This window comes from Ammospiza caudacuta, chromosome 5, assembly GCF_027887145.1.
Source record: "Ammospiza caudacuta isolate bAmmCau1 chromosome 5, bAmmCau1.pri, whole genome shotgun sequence".
Taxonomy (NCBI): Eukaryota; Metazoa; Chordata; class Aves; order Passeriformes; family Passerellidae; genus Ammospiza; species Ammospiza caudacuta.
The window spans coordinates 76242001-76263347 of NC_080597.1; the positions used below are offsets into that span (position 1 = coordinate 76242001).

The 21347-nt window shown below is 46.7% G+C and overlaps 1 protein-coding gene across 2 annotated transcripts in view; it reads left to right on the plus strand.

The window, feature by feature from the left end:
- Nucleotides 1-6034: 6034 nt before the first annotated feature.
- The window catches only part of EXOC4 (exocyst complex component 4), a 371202-nt gene continuing 355889 nt past the window's right edge, over nucleotides 6035-21347 (plus strand). For both annotated transcript variants that reach the window (XM_058805259.1, XM_058805260.1), the window contains exon 1: nucleotides 6035-6125. In XM_058805259.1, coding sequence (XP_058661242.1) covers nucleotides 6040-6125 — 86 coding nt within the window. In that variant the 5' untranslated portion in view covers nucleotides 6035-6039. The remainder of the gene's footprint in view (nucleotides 6126-21347) is intronic.

Sequence of the window (21347 nt, forward strand, 5' to 3'; positions counted from 1 at the left end):
TCCACCACTGCCCTGGGCAGCCTGCTCTAATTCTTTACAACCTTTCCCATGAAAAAAAAAATCCTAATATCCAATATAAACATCCCCTGGCACAACTTGAGGCTGTTTCCTCTCATCCTGACCTCACACTGTCTCAGGCATGGCAAGGAGAGGGATCACAGCAATGGTCAGGGTGAATTTAACTGGCACCATCAAAAGCAAAGCCAAAAACCATCAGCCACATGTGACAGACACAGGGTAATTGAAGCTCAGGGTGGGATATTACAGCACAGAAGGTCTAAAGGACTTTTTCTTCAAGAAACTAGCAAAAATAAACCCTTTTTTCTGCCTAAGTTTTATTTTTTAGTGAAAATGGAAGTGAAGAAGGTGCTGGTCAAACAGTGGCTCAGATTTCTAACAGCAGTGTGGGAAGCCCTTTCAAAGGCACCTCTCATTCTCTGTAAAATCACAGAATCATTTGGCTTGGGAAAGACCTCTAAAACCATGGAGTCCAACCTGTGACTGATCCCCACTCAGAGCACTCAGTGCCAGGGATGGGCACTCCAAACCTCCCTGAGCACTCATTCTCCAATGCTTGACAACCCTTTCCATGAAAAAATTCCTCCCGATGTCCGAATTGAATGTTCCATGGTGCAGATTGAGGCTGTTTCCTCGCATCCCATCACTTGTTCCCTGGGAGCAGAACCTGACCAGGCATTTGGTGTTTTGAATATCCATCAAAATTCCTCTGCTGAGCTGCAGATTGAGCACAGATCACTCCAGTTTCTTCCCCTCTTGGCAGCAAATCCTTGAGATTGTCAGGTTAAGTGGGGACTGTTGTGTGCTTGATTTTAGCATCCCTGGGCCACAGTTCCTCCTGTGAAACGGGGGTTGTGGTGCCTGTCAGTGATAGATTTACTTTGTCAAAATCTCTCTAGAAGTACAACAACCATCGTATTACCCTGCTCTTATATCACCTCGGAGCAAATTAAATTTGAGGCCAGCAGGACTGTTCAGCTGCTGCATCTTGTGCCCCATTTTCTGCAAGACAAGCCTTGAAATTGGCTGGCTGATGTCTCATTTCAGGAGGATTGATACCAGCGCTGCTTCCCTTGGAAATACAACGGCGTGTTGCTGGTACTGAGAGTTTCGCTCACTTCACTTCAAGTTCTTGTTGTTTCTCTTGCCTGGAGCTTCTACTTACACAAAGCAGAAAATATCCAAAGTTGCATGAAATGTTTCTGTGAGCACTGGAATTTCTGAAGCCTCATCTCCAGCATTTGTTGTGCTCAGCTGGCTGTGGTTTCATAAGGTGGAGCTCTGATCTGAGGGTTTTTCCTGGGGTTGGGGCATCCATTAACTCTTCCTCCCGAATTGATTTGCTGGGACAGATGATCCAAGTGGTTCCAACTCAGTGCCAGCAAGACTTCTGGGACTTTCTTTTCTATCCAGCCACCTGTTTTCCCCCCAAACTGTAGGAATTGAGGCTTGGATATCACCCGAGGCAAGAGCTGATGCCCAACAAGTCTTCAAGTCATGAGGAAATTAATGGAGCTGGGTTAAAATAAGTTTTTGGGTAGGATCTAAAAACTTTACAGAAGCAGGGAAAAAACCATAATTAACGTGGGAGAGTTGGAATGGGAGTGTTGTTTTCTATGTTTATTTATACCCAAGGTTTTTCATGGTTCCAAAGGAAGATTAAGACTTAAGGATTTTAATTTCAAGAAGCCAACAAACAGCCTGCACCCGTTCACCTGAGGACTTGGAAAATGCCTCTGGACAATTGTAAAAACAGCATTCCCTTAGTGAGGGTAAGTAAAATAAAGGGAGAAAAATAAACCAAATAACTGGATTTTTTTTTTTTATGGTTCAGAAAAGGAGAACATTCTCTCTTACAGCATTTTACCTGCCTGTGAAAAGCAACGCCTCCCACCTGCTCTGCTTTCCTTCAGGGACTGCATTACCAGAGGTTTTGTGGATCTGACATTGGAAAAGCAGCAGTATTTTTCCACTTAACTTAATCTTAGCTATTATTTTTCTGCAGCAGCAGAAAACAGCGCAAGGTGGGAAATGTCAGGAGGCAAAAAACAATAAGGAGACATTTGAATTATATCTCTGCCTTGATTCCCAGCATTGAGCCAGGCAACTTCTTCTCCTGCCCCAGGAGTTTCTCCTTATTCACAGAGACAAAAAGAATTGATGGCAGCTATGTGCTGGAAAGAGAAACTGTGCAGAAATTCCAAAAAACAACATAAACCAGCTTTAGTTCACACTTATTTAATGATAAATAGGAATAACAAGGTCATCCAGATGTGTGACTAATCCTAGAACCAAATCCTGATGTTTCAGCACACTTGTACTCAATTCTTTACTCAGGCAGTTTGGCAGAGTTTGGTAAAGCTTGATAAGAAAACCAGAATTATTTGGAAGAAGAGAGTGGCCGGAACCTGATTCTCTACCCATGCACCAATTTCAGCTTAATGCAGCTGATGTGGGAGTGACCAGCTCTGTAAGAAGGGTAAAATCGATTTTGTTAAACTGACTGAGAGATGCCAACAGGATTAGGATCACTCTCTACAGGCAGAACTGCTCCTGCAGCTTAGATGGAAATTCTGGCTTTCACTCTGCTCCCATCTACACTGCTGGAAGTCAAAGGGGATTTCTTTATAACCAATATTAAGGCATTACACACAAGGCAATTGCACCTGTAAGAAGGTGGTGTGGGCTGAACCCTTTGGGCTGACATTTTCACTAATGTTTGAAATGAAATAATAAAGCATTTGTGGTATTTTTTTCAAATGTTAAAGCTGTGGTTGAGAGCCCTAAATCTCTTAGGTTTAGGAATTCCCAAGAATTCCAAGGAAACACTTAGAAAATATCAAGGGATAAACTGTGGAAAGGGATTTCAGGTAAAATTACCTCAGGAAAAGAGGGAAGAAACCCTTAGTGTCACACAGTCACATGGGGAACAGAACTCTGGCCAGTGGGCTTTGTAAAACACTTCACACAATGCCTCAGGTTTCAGCTTTTCTATTTTTCCCATTCTGAGCTGCTTTAGTGTGTGGGGCTGGGTTCACATTGTGGGATGGTGAGCTGTGTGCACAGAGCAGGGAGACAAAACAATTCCTGCTCCAGCTGGGCACCAAGGACAAATGCCCCAAATCTCAGCCCAGGAGCACAAACCCCGTGGGCTGCAGAGAGAAAAACAAGCAGGGTGGGACTGCCTGGGCTAAAGCTGCAATGGGACAATGAACTGCAAGGTGCAAATGGAGCAGAGCTGATCCCAGGGACAGACCCCGGCAGCGCTCGTGCATTTTGGGGCCGTTTTGGTTCATCTTGGGTGCAGCCCTGGCTGGGCTCTGGTGCTGCCCAAGGTGCAGCCATGGATCCTTTCCATAAATCCCTGCTTTATTCTGGAACTCTGCCCAGCCTCTGCTCTAGCTCAGCCTTCTCAAGGCATGACCTAAAGGAATAAACCATATTCCCAAAGAACTGCTCTGCCTGTGCCTCTTCAGAATTCTCTTTGGCAGAACTCTGCACTATGGGGGAAGTGGCCCAGTTGGTGAGGAATAGCTCAGTACAAGCTCACCCCTCCTTTCCTTTTTTGTCATTGAAGGGAGGATGGATGGAAAGGATGAATGAAACCATCTGTGATTCCCAGACCCTTCTGAATGGGAGACCCTCTGCTAAACCAACCTGATCTCTATTGACAAGTTGTGACAAGGATTCATTCATCATCATGAACATTTTGTTTGTCAGTTTGGACTTCCTTTGGTTTGAGTAATCCAGGAACCACCCATTTTACCAGATATACCTCAGAGCACTAAAATACTACATGAAAAAGAAAGAAAACTCTTTGCCCTGTTTTTCCTTCCCTCAGCTTTCAGATTGAGACCCTTCTGTGTAAATTGTGTAAGGAAAAATGATGTTCTCAAGACCCTTCAGCCTCATTTTATCATATATTATTAATCAAGAGAGATCTCAGCCTTCACACGCTGCACCAGGCAGGCCTCTGTCGATTTCTCCTCTTTCATTTAAAGAAAACAAAAATCGCTACCTGTGGCTTTGCTTGGGAAAGGGCTGCTCAATGAAACCAGGCAGTGGTTCTGCAATTAGAGCCCAGGATTGAAAGGCAGCCAGGTCACAGTTCTGGGGCAGGTTTGCTGCTGTTTGTCCTGATGAAGTTCCTCCTAAATGAGGTGATTATTGCAGCTGTCAGGAATGAAAAGGTGGGACCCATCGATTTCACCCCCTCTGCAGGCTCCGGGCCCTGCTGCTCCACAGCAGTCAATGGGAATTGCCAATTAACAAAAACAATATTGGCAAGTCGGCAGTTTGAGGAAAAACTGCCTCCAGCCAGTGCACAAATCTCTTACCATTCAAGAGATTCAAATCACCGTCCTTGGGCAAAGGCATTGGCAAACCTGCTCAGAAAAACAAGGAAAATGAGATTTTTATTTTGGCATAGCTGCATAGGAAATTGTGGAGCTGAGAGCTTGTCTGCACAGGGGAAACGTGGCAGAACAGCTACATAGGAACACACTGAAATGCGCACCCTACCTGGAGATAAAATCACTTTACTTTGGAGTAATTCTGTTCTGGAAACACATTGCTTCTTTAGGAATAAAGTATCTTTTATTTCAGAATTAAAGTGTCTGTGCTCTTACTCTGCCCTTCTGCTAATGATCACAGATCCAGCTGTTGATTGTAATAAATGGAGGCTCTTCCTCAACAGCTACTGTGGAATTCCTCCCCTTGTAAGTAAGGAATTATCATGCTTCTAATTACCTCGTGTTTCAAACAGAGCTCGTATAAATGAGTACTCTTGACTCACCTACAGATTTCAGCAATTTCCATGCAATTAAATCGTTAAGGTGCAGCTTTGGGCAGTAAAACCACTTCTGGAAGAGCAGCGTGTTTGACATGATGGAGTGAACCTGGGTTAGAAAACACCCAGCCGCTCCAAGTGATGCTTGTTCCTGCCTTTCCTAAGGAATTCTGCCTCTACAGAATCTGGGATCTGCATGGTGCTTTTTAACACAAGCTCTCAAAGGGTGTGACTGAAAAGTGTCCTAGAAATGGGGAAAGTGAGGCAGCTCTGGGGAGAGGTTAGTTTGATGTTTGGTGAAAAACAAGCTTTGGATTTCCAGCCCTGGACAGGGTGACATCCACCTTTCCTTTTTCCAAAGGTGATCCTGTGGGAAGGGATGGAGGGATGGTAAAGCAAGGACTGAGGGCAAGGAGGTTGCTGTTCTGTATTGTGGAATGCCAGCGTTGTAGGATCATGGAATATCCAGCATTGGAAGAGACCCACACAGCGAGGGCTGCGTGTCGCTGCATTTTTGAGGTTGTGAACAGATTCCAATCCGTCACCTCCATCTGCTCCAAACCCCACAATTCCTGTGCCAAATGCTCCAGTTTGCTTCCAGAGCTCACTTGAGGGACCACCTGGGCTGGCTTATCTTTGGTCACCTCACTGCCTTCCCATGGAAAATTGGGGGAAATTATTCTTAATATAGCTTAAAGTCATTAAATTAAGGGAAGTGGCAGCAATTCTTGTTGGTGTATTTGTGATCAGACTCATTCAGGCTGTGACACACTATAAGTATTTAGCATTTCTAATTCATAGAACACGTTAATTTAAATACTTAACGCACTTTATCCACTTTTAACTCTATAAACATTTAAACCCCTCACTGTTCAATCAACCCTGCTCCGTGAGTGCTCTGAGAGGATGCTTTGGTGCCATAAACTCCCATCCCATTTCCTTTCGCTCTCAGAGTGAATGACGGCTTTTGAGTAGAGGTGTATCTCGTCAGGTCGATAATTTTTTAACCCTTTACTCATTTTTGACCACCTGCCGAAGGTTTGCGTGGGAATCTGTATCTCCGCCGCCATGAAAACTACAACTCCCAGAAGGCTCCGCGGCGGAGCACCCCGCCTTGGTGTCGCGTGCCCCGCCCTCCTCGCTCTCTATTGGGTGGCATCCCACCCTCCTCGCCTATGATTGGCTGCGGCGTGCTAGCGCGTGTGTCTGCGCCGCGTTTGGGGGGGCGCAAGATGGCGGCGGGCGACGCTGTTGGGAGGTACCGCAGCACTGTGGGCAGGAGCAAGGACCCCTCGGGGCTGCTCATCTCGGTTATCAGGTAGGGGCGGCCCCGCTCCGCATCCTCCGGGCCTCTGAGGGTGCCTCAGAGCCGGGTGCGGGCTCTGCTGTGCTGGGGAGGCCTGCCCGGCTCGGGCTTCCGGGATGTGGGGTCTGTCTTGGGTGAGCCCAGGCTTGGGTCCCGGGTGAGCCCAGGCCTGGATCCCTGCTGGACCTGGAGCGCTGGGGAGGCTGCAGTGCTGGAGAGAGCCGTGTCCTGAGGGCTGTCCCTCTGCCCTGCCGCTCTGCCCGGCGCTCTTCCTCCTGCTTTGCTTCATCCTGGGGTCAGAGGGGCCTGGACAGGCTGATGGAGGGGCTGAGACCAGCGGGGTGAGGTTCAGCCAGGCCAAGTGCCCGGGGCTGTGTTTTGGCCGCAGGAACCCCCGGCACTGCTCCAGCCTGGGGCAGAGGGGCTGGGAGTTTGTGTAGGATCTGGGGGTGCTGCCTGACAGCGGCTGAGCACGAGCCCAGGTGGGCAAGAAGGACCATGGCACCTGGTCTGTGTCACATTTGTGTGGGCACAGGACCGGGGAAGTTATTTTCACCTGCTCTGGGCATTGATGAGGTCGCACTTTGGGTGTTGTGTCCCATTCTGGGCTTATCAACTTAGAGGACATTGAGGGGTTGGAGAGTGTCCAGGAGATGGAGCTGGGAAGGGCCTGGAGAACCAGGAGGGGCTGAGGGAGCTGGGCAGGGGCTGAGCCTGGAGCAAAGGAGGCTCAGGGGCCCTTGTGGCTCTGCACAAGTCCCTGCCAGGAGGGCACAGCCGGGGGGGTCGGGCTGTGCTCCAGGGAACAGGGACAGGAGCAGAGGGAACGGCCTCAGGCTGGGCCAGGGGAGGCTCAGGGGGGATTTTAGGATGGATTTCTACACAAGAAGGGTCTTCAAACACTGTAGGGACTCTGTCACTCCAGGAGCAGTGGTGGACCCCCTTCCCTGGAGGTCTTGCAGAAATACTGGACATGACACTCAGTGCTCTGGTGAGGTTCTGTCACAGGTTGGACTCAATTGTCTTGGAGATCTTCTCGAAATTCACTGATGCTGTGAGTAAACCCTGCAGGTGGTACCAGCTCAGTGCCATTCATGAAGACCAAAGCACTGTCATGTTATTGCTGTGGGGTCCATAAGTGACCCCCACCTTCAAACTGAGTAAAATTCATCTGGCTGGAAATCTGGAGGAGCAGCAAGTCCAGTGAGGGAACTCCTCTTTGGGACTGCCAGAGTGGGCACAGTGCTGCTGCCTCCATGTCTGTCTTGTGGGCATTGAAAAGAAAGTTGTGTCCAGTCCTGTTTAACCACTGATTTTTGTCTGCCCACATTCCTGAGGATGGTTCTGTCATAGACCTGGAAGTGAATTCACTGTTCCCCTCACTACTTTCTGTAACTGCTTGTAAATCTTTTCTGTGCTGCTGAAACCAGAGCATTGGCAGCAGATTGCCCATGCTGAAGGTTTTGGGTGTTCTCTGGTGTTTTGGATGTTCTCTGGTGTTTTGGGTGTTCTCTGGTGTTTTGGGCGTTCTCTGGTGTTTTGGGCGTTCTCTGGTGTTTTGGGCGTTCTCTGGTGTTTTGGGCGTTCTCTGGTGTTTTGGGCGTTCTCTGGTGTTTTGGGCGTTCTCTGGTGTTTTGGGCGTTCTCTTGTGTTTTGGGCGTTCTCTTGTGTTTTGGGCGTTCTCTCGTGTTTTGGGCGTTCTCTCGTGTTTTGGGCGTTCTCATGTGTTTTGGGCGTTCTCATGTGTTTTGGGCGTTCTCATGTGTTTTGAGCGTTCTCATGTGTTTTGAGCGTTCTCATGTGTTTTGAGCGTTCTCATGTGTTTTGAGCGTTCTCACGTGTTTTGGGTGTTCTCACGTGTTTTGGGTGTTCTCACGTGTTTTGGGTGTTCTCACGTGTTTTGGGTGTTCTCACGTGTTTTGGGTGTTCTCACGTGTTTTGGGCGTTCTCTGGTGTTTTGGGCATTCTCTCGTGTTTGGACGTTCTCACGTGTTTTGGGTGTTCTCCCACAGTGGCTGTGGCAGCTGCAGTCACACCAGCAGGATGCTGCCAGTTGTAATGAGCTCCCAACTTTGGCTGCTACTCCAATGTCTTGGAGAGAAACTGTGTTCATTTTGTTACTTTGGAGAAGTTATTGTGGCACTAGTTCTGCATCTAGGAAGAGTTCTGATTTAAATATCTTCTGTAAATTATAATGTTTAGGACAAAATTAAATTATTTTTTATCGCTCTGGCCTTTGAAATCTTGCAGAACTTGAGGGAGATGTTGATTCTGTAAAACAAAGCAGCTGGTGCCACTGTCTGTGGAAGAATAATAAACATGCACTGGCTGTGCAGCATTTCCTGTTGTAATCATCTTTTTCCATGATTCCTGTAATTTCCAAGAGTATTTTAAGGTCTTCCTTTTGTACCTGTATTTTAATAAATCCAGGCTTATTAAATTTATTTAAAAGCAGAAGAGCGAGCTCACAGTGCTCTGTTCTCCAAATAAAAAGAAATGTTTGTCTCAGAATCTTTGGTTTCCAGGCACTGATACCTTGGCTAGTTTAGGCCTGGTTTTTAGACACAACACTGAGTTATTGACTTTATGAAATTAAAGTTATTCAACAGAACAGCCTGATAACTAAACTTGCAGAATTTAATTAGAACTTGGTTTGGATGTAGAGATTCTATGCAGAGCTGAGCCAGACCATGAAAACCTGAGGGTAGAACTGATTGCAGAGGAAGGAAAAAGTGTTGTGGTGATAATATTGATGTTTCTTAGGCTCAGCCAAGTGCACAAAGCAAATGGTGTGAAAAGGAATTTAAATCACTTTGCTCCAGACGTTGTTTTTGTGTAGGAGCTCAGGTGAGGATGCACTTGCCAAGCAACAGGTGAATTTTTTAGTGGTTTCTATGGTCATAAAACAGCACTGCAGACAAATCTAAACCTGTGTGGCTTCAATGTAATTTTACTCAGCTTCAGAAAAATATTACAGATCTTAGCAGCGAGCTGTTGGTTTGAAATGTGGCTGAGTTTCCTTTGGTTGATGGCTTTATTTCCAAAACATTTATGCATAATAGAGGCTTCTGCCAATCCTTGTGGTTTTACACTTGCATGTCCCTGTTTATTTAGGCTGTTTATTTCTCCCGTGTTGCTGTGGGAAAGGTCCATAAAGGGAACAGAGGATGAAAAACAACAAAACTTTGACTGCGTTTTTCTGCTGTAAACAAACAAAACCAGAGGAGCTTCTTTAAGTATTGATGTTTTACTTGGTTATAGCAAAGACAGGGATGTTTTCCAAAAAACAAACATTGTTTAGGTCTGCAAAATCTCTTTGTGTTGTCTATGAAATGCTTTGAAGGGTGAAGCTGAAAGGCTTTCTGTAAATAGAAATTATTTTATTAATGAAGGATAATTTCTGATATTTACTCAAGCTCAACAGCTCTCACTCACAAGAGACTGAATAATTCCCTTTTCTGTGATCCCAGATTTAGGATTCCTGTAGTTCTGTGATATCCCAGGAGAAAGTGTCTCAATTCCAGGGGGAGTGTTTGGGGTGAGATCATGACCAAGTTTAACTTGCATAGCAGCACTAAAATCCAGTCAGAAATGGATTTTTCTGGGCTCTGGTTTGGGACTTTTAAATTCTCCCTGCTCTCTGTGGTGCAGAAAGCTCTGAGATGAAGGAAAACCCAACAGGAACCACTTGTGGTTCCCTTCTGTCCCTCTGAAGTGTCACTTTTTCCTGTTGTGTCAGGGAACTCACATTTGAACTTTGTGAGTTGTTTCCTGTAGGAGGATCCCTGCACTCATGGAATTCACCTTGGTTTTACAGCCAAGAACAGAAGCTATAGGCAGCCTCAAGGATGGATTAATTTGGAACTGTCAGGGTGTGCAGCTGTCCCAGGACACGACTGATCATCCCAAAAGAGCCAGGACAGGACTGATCATCCCAAAAGAGCCAGGAGCTCCCAGGAATTTCCAGATTTAGGAAGGTGTAGTTCCACCCCCAGCAGTGCTGGGGTCACACTGAGTTCTTGGTCAGTTCCCCTCTTGTTTCTCCCAAAGGAGAAATAAAGGGATTGTCCCCAACAATAACTCTTTAGTGTCTGGGAAGCTGATGAGGGTTTGCAAAGTCTGTCCTTGAATTCCCAGTTTTGCTGCAGCTCCAGGGAGCTTTCCTTCTTTTCCCTGTGTCTTTACAGCTATTGGAAGTATCTTCAATTTGTTCTTGGCCTCAGAGTGCTGAGAAGAAATGAGCATTATTTGCTACAAGTAAACAATTCCTGGGATTGTGACTTCCAGAGTGGGTGTTGGATATCAGGGATTGTGATTCCAGAGTGGGTGCTGGATATCAGGGATTGTGGTTCCAGAGTGGGTGTTGGATATCAGGGGTTGTGATTCCAGAGTGGGTGCTGGATATCAGGCATTGTGATTCCACAGTGGGTGTTGGATATCAGGGATTGTGATTCCAGAGTGGGTGTTGGATATCAGGGATTGTGGTTCCAGAGTGGGTGTTGGTTATCAGGGATTGTGGTTCCAGAGTGGGTGTTGGTTATCGGGGATTGTGATTCCAGAGTGGGTGTTGGATATCGGGGATTGTGGTTCCAGAGTGGGTGTTGGATATCAGGGGTTGTGATTCCAGAGTGGGTGTTGGATATCAGGGATTGTGATTCCAGAGTGCATGTTGGATATCAGGGATTGTGATTCCAGAGTTGATATTGGATATCAGGGGTTGTGGTTCCAGAGTGGGTGTTGGATATCAGGGATTGTGATTCCAGAGTGGGTGTTGGATATCAGGGGTTGTGATTCCAGAGTGGGTGTTGGATATCAGGGGTTGTGATTCCAGAGTGGGTGTTGGATATCAGGGATTGTGATTGCAGAGTGGGTGTTGGATATCAGGGATTGTGATTCCAGAGTTGATATTGGATATCAGAGATTGTGGTTCCAGAGTGGGTGTTGGATATCAGGGATTGTGATTCCAGAGTGAGTGTTGGATATCAGGCATTGTGATTCCAGAGTTGATATTGGATATCAGGGATTGTGGTTCCAGAGTGGGTGCTGGATATCAGGCATTGTGGTTCCAGAGTGGGTGCTGGATATCAGGGATTGTGATTCCAGAGTGGGTGTTGGATATCAGGCATTGTGGTTCCAGAGTGGGTGTTGGATATCAGGCATTGTGATTCCAGAGTTGATATTGGATATCAGGGATTGTGATTCCACAGTGGGTGTTGGTTATCAGGGATTGTGGTTCCAGAGTGGGTGTTGGATATCAGGGATTGTGATTCCAGAGTGGGTGTTGGTTATCAGGGCTTTGAGCTTCTGTCCCTGTGCTGCTGCACTTGTGCTCATTCCTCAGCACACCCAAACCTGCTCATTGCTTCCTGGATGAGAAAAATCCTCAATTTCCTTAAATAAAAGATACTTTGTAAGGTCAAGATGCTGTCACAGAGATTCCTGCTGATCCCAGGGGCTTTGGGAATGGCTTCTTAGAAACCATGTAGATAACAAAGCAAATTTGGCTCACCTGCTGGAGGACAGCTCAGGCAATATTTTCTTTTATCACTCAGAGGACAAACACGTGTTTAGATATTGATTTTTCTTAACCTTTTGTTTTGTTGGTAGCTGCTTGAAGCAGCTTTTGTATTCTGAAACAAGCAACCTGGCATTTAGCAAATGCTTTTTTGTTTTTTTAAGACAGAAAGATCTTGTCAGATTTTTAATTGGTGCATGTGTCTGCTTCTTATTTCTTGTTGGGCGTTTTTCTTCCCAATTAAAGGCTGCTATTTTTTAAAGCTGGCCTTTAATAGCTTCTTTAATTGGGGGAAAACAAACTTTAGCAGTGACTCCATAAGACCTCAGTGAAATTTTTGTGCTGAGCTTTCACAGAATCAGAAGCACCCAACAGATCTCTGCAGAAGCTGAGAGTGCAGGCAAAAAACCTTGACCATACTTTATTTTTCACAAGTGGGATTCTTTTTCTTTAGTGCTTGTGGCCATTATTTTTATTATAAGTGAACTTGCTGAATGGATTTTTGCTAATGACCTGGCATTTGGTCTTTTCTGTGTCTAAACCAGCAGAGCTGAGATGGCAGTTTGTGATGGAGAGTGAGGAACAGCAACGTGGAGCTGTTGCATTTGAGAAATTGCTGCTACAAGGAATAAACTCGAGTTATTCTGATCTGTAATGGTCTCTTAAAACCACTTTTATTGCAAATGGTGTTTTCCAGTGTTATAAAGGTAGCAGTTCTTCTGTGAGAAAAGTACTTCAGAAATTCCCTGAAAATAAATTGTATATGGCAGAGTGTGGTTGTAAACTATAAATTTCCTTGAAATGATCTCCAGGCACTTGTATAAAATGTTTAGGTATTTTGGGCTGTGGATTGATGCAAACCCTTGGTTGCATTTAAAAATGAGTAAATGTGAATACACAACCACATAGAAAAGGACAAGAGGTGTGACTATGCCAAGTTAAAAGCTCCAAGTGCTTTATTTTTCAGCTCTTATTTTAGCTTTAGCCAGTGCAGAGCTGGAGTTGAACCCAACCTGGCAAAACTAGGAGTGCAAATACCGGGTTTGGTTAGGAAGTGATTGTGCTTTTAAATTTTTCATAGGTGTTGTCTTCAACAGCTCTTGGTTGTTGTGCAGGTTTAAAATCTTCAGGTGAGTGATGAAATTCCCCAAGGCTCCTGCTGCAGGTGTGGAACCAAGGATGGGTTCATGGTGCAATGTGGGGTGTGGCTCCAAAAATATTCTTTATGTTTTAATGATCCAGGTTTGAGCAGCACTGTCCAGGCTCTGCTCTTGCACATCTGGAAATGCTGATCCTCAGGGCTTTGACTTTCCCCTAGGAATGTGGTAATACATGGAATGCTTGATTTAATTTTTGGATCTAAAATTAATTGCCAAAAGAAGAGTTGGTCCCTGTGGTTTCCTGTCCTGGACAGGGTCTCACACAGTGGAGTGGCAGTGAAGTCCCTCTGTACCTGGAGGTGTAAGTGGCATCTCCTGGGCTGTTTGCTGCCTCCATCCCTGTTCCTACCTGGGGAATGTGCAGCTGCTTGGTGTCCCTGGGGTTTCCTGTGTGTGGGACTGAAATTCCTCCTCTGCTGCTGCCATCTGACAGAGGGGAATTCTGTTGGAGCCACTGCAGTCCCCTCTTTGTTTCAGAAACCAGCTGATCATTCCCTCCCCTGGCATCGTTTGTATTGGGGTGAGGAAATTTGATTAAAGGTTGGTTAATTTAGCAAAATAAAGAATTCCCTGCTGGTGTTTATTTAGATGGCTGGAGGCTGCTCAGCCTTTTTGCTGCATCTCTCCTGTACCCATCTGCAAGTCCTCAATGATAAAAAGATCCCCAGCTTCTGTTGAAAATGCTCTAACCAACTGTGTAAACAGCATGAAAGATTAATGGAATGTAAGTAGAGGAGGAAAATGTTTTAAAATGCTCTGTTTGCTCTGGGTGCTTAACAGGATTGTGAACAGACTTGGTGCTGCTGTTCTTGCACTGAGTTATTTCTTTGCTCAAGGCAGAGGGAGTTCTCTGCAGGCTGTACCTTTGTTCCCTTTGGTGAGGGTGGAAGGTGCTGCCCTCAGGATTTCAGCTCTTTTTCAATTTATTATTTATAATTGTTCAATCAGTTTTTAGAATACATTTCCCATGCCCATTGACTTGGACACTACAATTTTTGATTACCTGCTTTCCAGCACCTCGTGGTCTCTGTGAAGACATATCTTCCCTGAATGCTTTTATTCATTTCCACAAATCCAGAATTTCACAGGAACAATCCATTAACCTATGAAAATAATGAGAAAACATTCAATATGTTGCTGCCAAGTTAAATTGTTAAATACCTTTTGGAGTCTTATTTTTTTTTCCTTCTGTCTGGCTTTGTTTTATAAGGACCCAACTTTTACAGTGGTTTCCATGAGCCTCTGGAGAGGTTTCAAAACATGAATTATCAGATTATACACTTTGAGGTTAAATAGTGCTGGAAGCTGTAGATCACCCCATTTGGGACTTGTCTTTAAGACAACAGTTTTCAATTATAAAATTGAAATAAGTCCATTTAGTTTAATGAACCTGTGGAAATTTGTAGCTCAGTGGAGACACAGTGGGTTGAAGTAGAGTTGTTCTTGTCCCAGGGACCTTTATAAAACATTTTCAATGTGATCTCTTGAAATGGAGCTGCTTGTGATGTCTTGAGGGGTGTAAGGGCAGTCAGGAGGAAGAATTTGTGCTGAACTGCTCTGGACAGGCTCTTTTTTTATACCCCTAAAAATAAGGTTGGAAGCAGGGGGGGAAATAAAATAAACCCCTGAATTTCAGAAAGGAGTGGATTTTATTCTGATTAACACAGGGACTTAAATACGGATAAGGCAAACGTGTTCAAAATGTTTCTTTGATTTCAGGTGTTGCTTGACATTTTCACGGCAAGGCCCAGTCCTTGAAATGCTCAGTGTCAAAGCCACTGTGTGATGTTGTGTTTGCAGCTTTGAGGGGGAAGGCAGTAACAAATGAGTGCATTTGTCACGGGTTATTGCTTGCAGAGCACTTAAACACATCTTCTACACCTCTGGGAAGTCAACACTTGATCCTCCCAACAACTTGCAGTTCAAACTCCCTCACTGCAGCAATTCCTGGGAACATTTTCAGCTTGACAGTGCCTGAGGAGCTCTGGCTCACGGTGCTGTGTGCTCGGTAGTGAATGTGGGAGATGATGCCTCTCATCTCGGGTACCTTGTTCCCCCCTCACACATTGACCTCCCTTCTCATGTATTTTGTTCCTCACACACTGACCTTCTTCTATCTTCTCAGTTTTTTTGTTCCCCCCCCCTCACACGCTGACCTCTCCTGCCTTCCCCGGTTTTGTTCAGCCCTCACACACGGACTTCTCCTCCTTTCTCGGGTAGCTTGTTCCCCCCTCACAAGCTGACCTCCCTTCTCAGGTATTTTGTTCCTCACACACTGACCTCTCCTTCCTTCTCGGGTATTTTGTTCCTCACACACTGACCTCTCCTTCCTTCTCAGGTGTTTTATTCCCCTCCCTGACATGCTGACCTCTCCTTCCTTCTCGGGTACCTTGTTCCCCTCTCCTCCCTTCTCGGGTACCTTGTTCTCCCCTTCACACACTGACCTTCTCCTACCTTCTCCGGTACCTTGTTCCTCCCCTCACACCTTCTCGGGTATTTTGTTCCCCCCTCCCACACTGACCTCTCTTCTCGGGTGTTTTGTTCCTCACACGCTGGACTCTCTTCCCTTCTCAGTTATTTTGTTTTCCCCCCTCACATGCTGATCTCGCTTCTCATCTCAGGTACCTCGTTTCCCCTTCACACACTGACCTTCTCCTTCCTTCTCAGAGTTTTGTCCCCCCCTCACACTCTGCCCTCTCCTCCCTTCAGGGTTATTTTGTTCCCCCCACTCACACCTCTCCTCCATTCTCAGGTACTTTGTTTCCTCCCTCACAGGCTGACCTCTCCTCTCATGTCGGGTACCTTGTTCCCCTCACACGCTGCCCTCTCCTCCCTTCCCGGCGCTGTTGCCCGGCTCTCGGCGTTCCCGCCTGGCGGAACCCTCGGGCTCGGTGCCGCTCTCTCCTGTGGCTCTGCTCGGCTCTCGGAGCACCACAAATGCCACAGCGATCACAAGGGGTCGAACCCAAATGAGAAAGCAAATGCTGGAATTGCTGTGTGGCCACGGCCATCAGCAATGGGAGTAACTGCATTCTATAAGGTTTCTTTTTACTCTGCTTTTTTTTTTTTTTCCTCCTACTTTTTAATACTGAAGTTTCCTTGGCACATTGCAGCTGTTTCCCGCAGAGAGGAGACTGAGCTTTCTAGACATCCACAATGCTCTGCTGAAATTATTATTTGTTGCTTCTAGCAACTGCTTCCTTTGTTTAACTCTACAAATCCTTTGTTGTTCACAATTGTCTTTTGGCTAAGGCTGTACTTTTCTGTACCTTGTTGTACTCTGGTTTGTATTTCAGGTCCTTTGGTGTGGTGTAACATGGAGAATAACAAGACAAAATAATCCCCTTAATTTTGTTTCCTGAGGGGTGATTTTGATAGTTTTAATGCTGTACTGTGTATTTTATTATCTGGATGTTTATATGATAATTATGTTATACATATAACATGAATCCCCCTGTGCTGGGCACTGCTGAGGTCCCATCTCAAATCCTGAGGCAGATTTGAGCCCTGTGTGATGAGAAGGACATTGAGGGGCTGGAGCACATCTAGAATGGAGCTGGGAAGGGCCTGGAGAACCAGGAGGGGCTGAGGGAGCTGGGAAGGGCCTGGAGAACCAGGAGGGGCTGAGGGAGCTGGGAAGGGCCTGGAGAACCAGGAGGGGCTGAGGGAGCTGGGAAGGGTCTGGAGAACCAGGAGGGGCTGAGGGGCTGGGAAGGGTCTGGAGAACCAGGAGGGGCTGAGGGAGCTGGGCAGGGGCTGAGCCTGGAGCAAAGGAGGCTCAGGGGCCCTTGTGGCTCTGCACAAGTCCCTGCCAGGAGGGCACAGCCGGGGAACAGGGACAGGAGCAGAGGAACGGCCTCAGGCTGAGGCAGGGGATGTTTAGATTTTGATAACAGAAAAAATTCCTCCTGTGAAGGGCTGAACAGGAGGATATGAAATCCCTCCATTCCCTCCACATCCTGTGGATGTGGCACTTGGGGATGTGGGTCAGTGGTGGCCTTGGCAGTGCTGGAGGAACAGTTTGACTTGATGAATTTGAGTCTTTTCCAACCTTAATGTGATAAATTATGAAACATATTCAGCAGAGTTTTACAATACTTTTGTGTTATTTGTACCTGCAGATTTCTGAATGAGCAGTAAAAGAATTATCCTTAACTCTCACCCAAACCATAAAACAGTGAAAACCTCACCCAGTTTGTTTGGGAGGAACAGATCTTGTGAATCCCAGAAATTCTGGGTTTTGCCCAGGGCTGCTGCTGTTAAACAGATTTTTGGTGTTTTTGCTGGAGGAACAGGTCAGTACATCAGTGAATCCTGCCTTGGCCACACATGAAATGCAGCTGGAGCTTTGAGCAGGACAAGCTTTGAGCAGTTGGTACCACAAACTGTGTGTTTGGAGCTTCAAAGGTGTTTTAAAGTGAGGAACTGGGAGCCTCAACAAGGTGTGTGATAGAGCACAGAGCCCTTGGAACAGGTGGTGGGAAGTTTACTGTGGATTCCTGTGAAAACTGGAGCTTTGTTCGATTCCCCCCCAGCGATTCAGCACTCACTTCAATTGCACTTCACTAAAATGTTCTTTTTCCTGATCAGATGAGAACTATTTATATTTTATCAACTTGCCTTTTTTTTTTTTGTGGTGTTTCCCACTGTCTTTAATGAGTATTTTCATTTGAATGCGTGAGTCTGAGTGAAGAAAAGTGAATTGCATGCTCAAAGAAAGCTGATCCAGAAGGAAAAGAGGATTATTTCTGGATTTCCAAGCTGCACCTGTGCATCCTGTAATACTCTTTTCTGCCTTTAAGCACAAATATTTACATAAGTCTGCTCTGATGTGGGGGAGCAGAAGAAAAAAGAAAAAAGGCTTTTATAGAGACACAAAGATGCTGAACACCCACAGTTGTGGTCAAAACCAGCAGAGTCTTCAACCCTCCTTTCCTGTAAGAATTATCTGGTCCTAACTGAGCATTAATTTCCTAAAACTTGTATTTGCATTGTCTGTTCCTTCAGTTTTGCTTCATAAAAAAGAACCTGCAGCAGCATAATGCCCACATACTGTTACTGCAATGTTCTTCCTGTGAAACAAATTTTCGAGTCAGGAAATGGATAATTAAGCCTCAGTTTGCCATCCATAGCTTAGCAGTAATCACACTTAACAGGGCTGGCCCTAGGGCAGGTAAAATAGGCAGGCAGTTATCCACCCAGCCTGGCTGGAGGCATCAGGAAAAGCAAATTTACAGAAATGAAACATTTATTATTCATTAATGTTAACAGTTTTCTCTTAAAAATTGACATAATCTAATTTTCTCGCTGTTTTATTGGGCAGGTAGGAAGCTGAGAGCGGGCTGGCAAAAGGAATTGCTCATCTGCACTAAAAAAACAGAGAAAAAATATAATACAGACAGTGTGGGGGAAAATGAGTCCTCAGTGTAAAGAGAGATTCTTGGTGAATCTCAAATCTGATTGCTGTTCCAAGTGTAATTGTGAAGTTGATGCCTGTAAATGGATCATCTTAAAGGTTGTAGCTGAATTTTTTGCCACAGTGCAAAATATAAGGGGGTGGGGGGCAGCAAAATGCAGGGTTTGGTGGCAAAAATACTCCTGGGAAGGGAATGAAGTGACAGGGGATGAGCTGAAGTAGGGGGGTGTGGATGGCACTGCAAATTCAGGTTCACAACACTGAGTTTGTGAGTGCTCCAAAGGTATTCAGCACCTTCCAAACCTAAATGGAGATGGATTGTGGGCATTTGGAGCTTGAAAATTCATGGATTTATCTCTACCTGAGGTATTTTTGTTGTTGACCCTTGCAGAATAGGAGAGGGGAAAATGGGACAGAGGAGAATGGCTTTAAGATGAAGGAGGTTGGATTTAGATGAGGTTTAAAGCAGAAATTCTTGGCTGGGAGGGTGGGAGGGGATGGAATGGAATTCCCAGAGCAGCTGGGGCTGCCCCTGATCCCTGCAATGTCCAGGCCAGGCTGGAGCAGCCTGGGACAGTGGGAGGTGGCCCTGCCATGGCAGGGGTGGCACTGGAGGGGCTTTAAGGTGACTTCCAACCCAAACCATTCCATGGAAATAGAGCTGCCTCTCCAGTGCTCCAGTCTGAGCTGCATCCACGGGGTGTAAACTAAATCCGAATCTTCCCCATCCAACAGGAAACAGACTTGCAAATAGAGGTGGAGGAGACTCCAGATTTGTTTAGAAACCTGTTTTTTCCACTTTTGCTGTGGACATCTATGTGAAAAAAACACTCCATCCTGTGGGATCTTTGTGGTTTGGCAACACCAGCTGAGCTCTCTGGGCCTGTGACTGCCTGTGGGACCTGCCATGGTGCCAGGAAAAGCATTGCACAGAATTTACAGAATCCCTGGGTTGGGAGAGACCTTCAGGACCATGGAGTGCAGCCACATAAACCTTGGGATAAAGGTGCTGCTTCCTAAGGACTCTGCCAGTATTATCCATCCCTGAGGAGAGGATTTCCCAGGAAAGAGGGAATAACTTCAAAGGATTAAAAGAGTTTGACATGACCAACCCCCAGAGTCAGTTACAGAATCACAGAATGACCAGGTTGGGAGAGGCCTTCAGGGCCCTGGAGCCCAGCCCAGCCCCTGGCACCCAGTGCCACCTCCAGGCTGGTTAAACACACCCAGGGGTGGTGACTGCACCCCCTCCCCAGGCAGCCATTGCAGAACTTTCTCCCCCTTGCTGGAAAAGCTTTTTGCTGCTCTCCAAGCTGGATTTCCCTCGGCCCAGCTCAGGCTGTGTGCCCTGGGTGTGCCAGTGCTGCTGCAGACAGAGCCCAGGGGCAGCTGGGCACAGGCACCTTTCAGGAGCTGTGAGAGTGCTGGGGGCACCCTGAGTCTCCTTTCCTGCAGGCTGAGCACCCCCAGCTCCCTCAGGGCTCCCTCAGGGTTTGTGTCCCAGCTCCTCTCCAGCCCCGCTGCCCCTCTGGCCCTGCTCAGTGTCCCAAGGTCCTGCCCGGGCTGAGGGGGCACAGCTGGCACAGCCCTGGAGCTGAGCCCTGCCCGTGCCAGGGCACAGTGCCCTCCCTGCTGCTGTGCCCTCCAGCGTGGCACAGCCAGGTGGCACTGGGTCCTTGGCCACCAGGGCACAGTGACCTCCCTGCTGCTGTGCCCTCCATTGTGGCACAGCCAGGTGGCACTGGGCCCTTGGCCACCAGGGCACAGTGACCTCCCTGCTGCTGTGCCCTCCAGTGTGGCACAGCCAGGTGGCACTGGGCCCTTGGCCAGGGCACACCAGGGCTCCTGCCCTGCTGCCCACCGGGTCCCTCTGTGCCTGGCACTGCCCAGCCTCACCATCCCCAGCCCGTGGCACTGCAGGGGTTGTTGTGGCCAAAGTGCAGCACTGGGCACTTGGATTGATTAAACTTCAGTTTCCTGTGGTTGTTCCCAGTTTGTGCTGAGCTTCTTGGTCTGGGGACTGAGCAGGCAAATCTGGTGTGCGTTTCACCCACATCAAAGCTCTTTTTGTAGGAGTTTGGTGCAGATAAGCTGCCCACATTTGTGGGAACAGGAGTGCTACACAGAATAAAGATTAACCTGTGTGTGATGTGTGTTCTGTGGTGGGATTGACAGTGTTAAATCCTGGTTTGAGGCTGGCAAACAGCATTTTTACAGAGGGAGGTGAGTGGTTTCATAGTTGTGCAGCTGATCATGCCTGTGGCATTGCTGTGCTCCTGGATTTATCTGTTGTGCCACATGATGAGTGGTACAATGGTGTTTGTTTTCTTTTGCTGCTGACTAGCTCAGTAAACATCATGTTCTCTCAGCTCCAACAATAACAGAAGTGTATTAGCTTGTGGAGAAATGATAACTTATTTTCTATCCCTTTACAGCATCTGCCTGTTGTTGTCTTGTGTTCTTTGAATGCTGGAGAGGTTCCTTTTTCTTCCTTTCCTCCCCAGATTAATGCATCACAGTGTGGGAGTAATTTTGCACAGAAGATGAGACTGGCTGGTAGTTGTTCATTGGGCACGTGCACATCTGGGCCAGATCTATGGAAAGCATTGATTTGTAAAAGCACAAAGAGCTATCCAAAACTGCCTGCAGTGTGAAATAATTTCCTGCAGAGTGTATGGAGTGTGCTGGTGTTAGATGTTGCCGGGACCAGATAAATTACATTGGTTTGTAGGGAAAAATTCCTTTTATCCCTGCGGAATGCAGGGCATTTTTGAAGCTCTGTCTGCATTTCTGTGGTAAATACACACCACGATTTTATACTTTATAAAAATGAGACATGGTGTGACTTCCTTCAAGAGACACAGAACAGCAGGGATTGAAAGGGACCTCAGAGCCCATCCAGTTCAGTGGGCAGGGACACATTCCAGGAGCTTCCAGCCCCAGTGTCCAGCCTGGCCTTGGCCATTGCAGGGATCAGGGGCAGCCCCAGCTGCTCTGGGAATCCCTTCCCAAAATCCCACCCCAGGCTCCCTCTCCAGGGAATTCCCTCCATTCCCAGCTCTCCCAGCCTGGCATTGGATCCATCCCCACCCCGACTCCTCTCTAGGAAGGGATTTTGGGCTCTGGGGGCTTCACTGGCAATC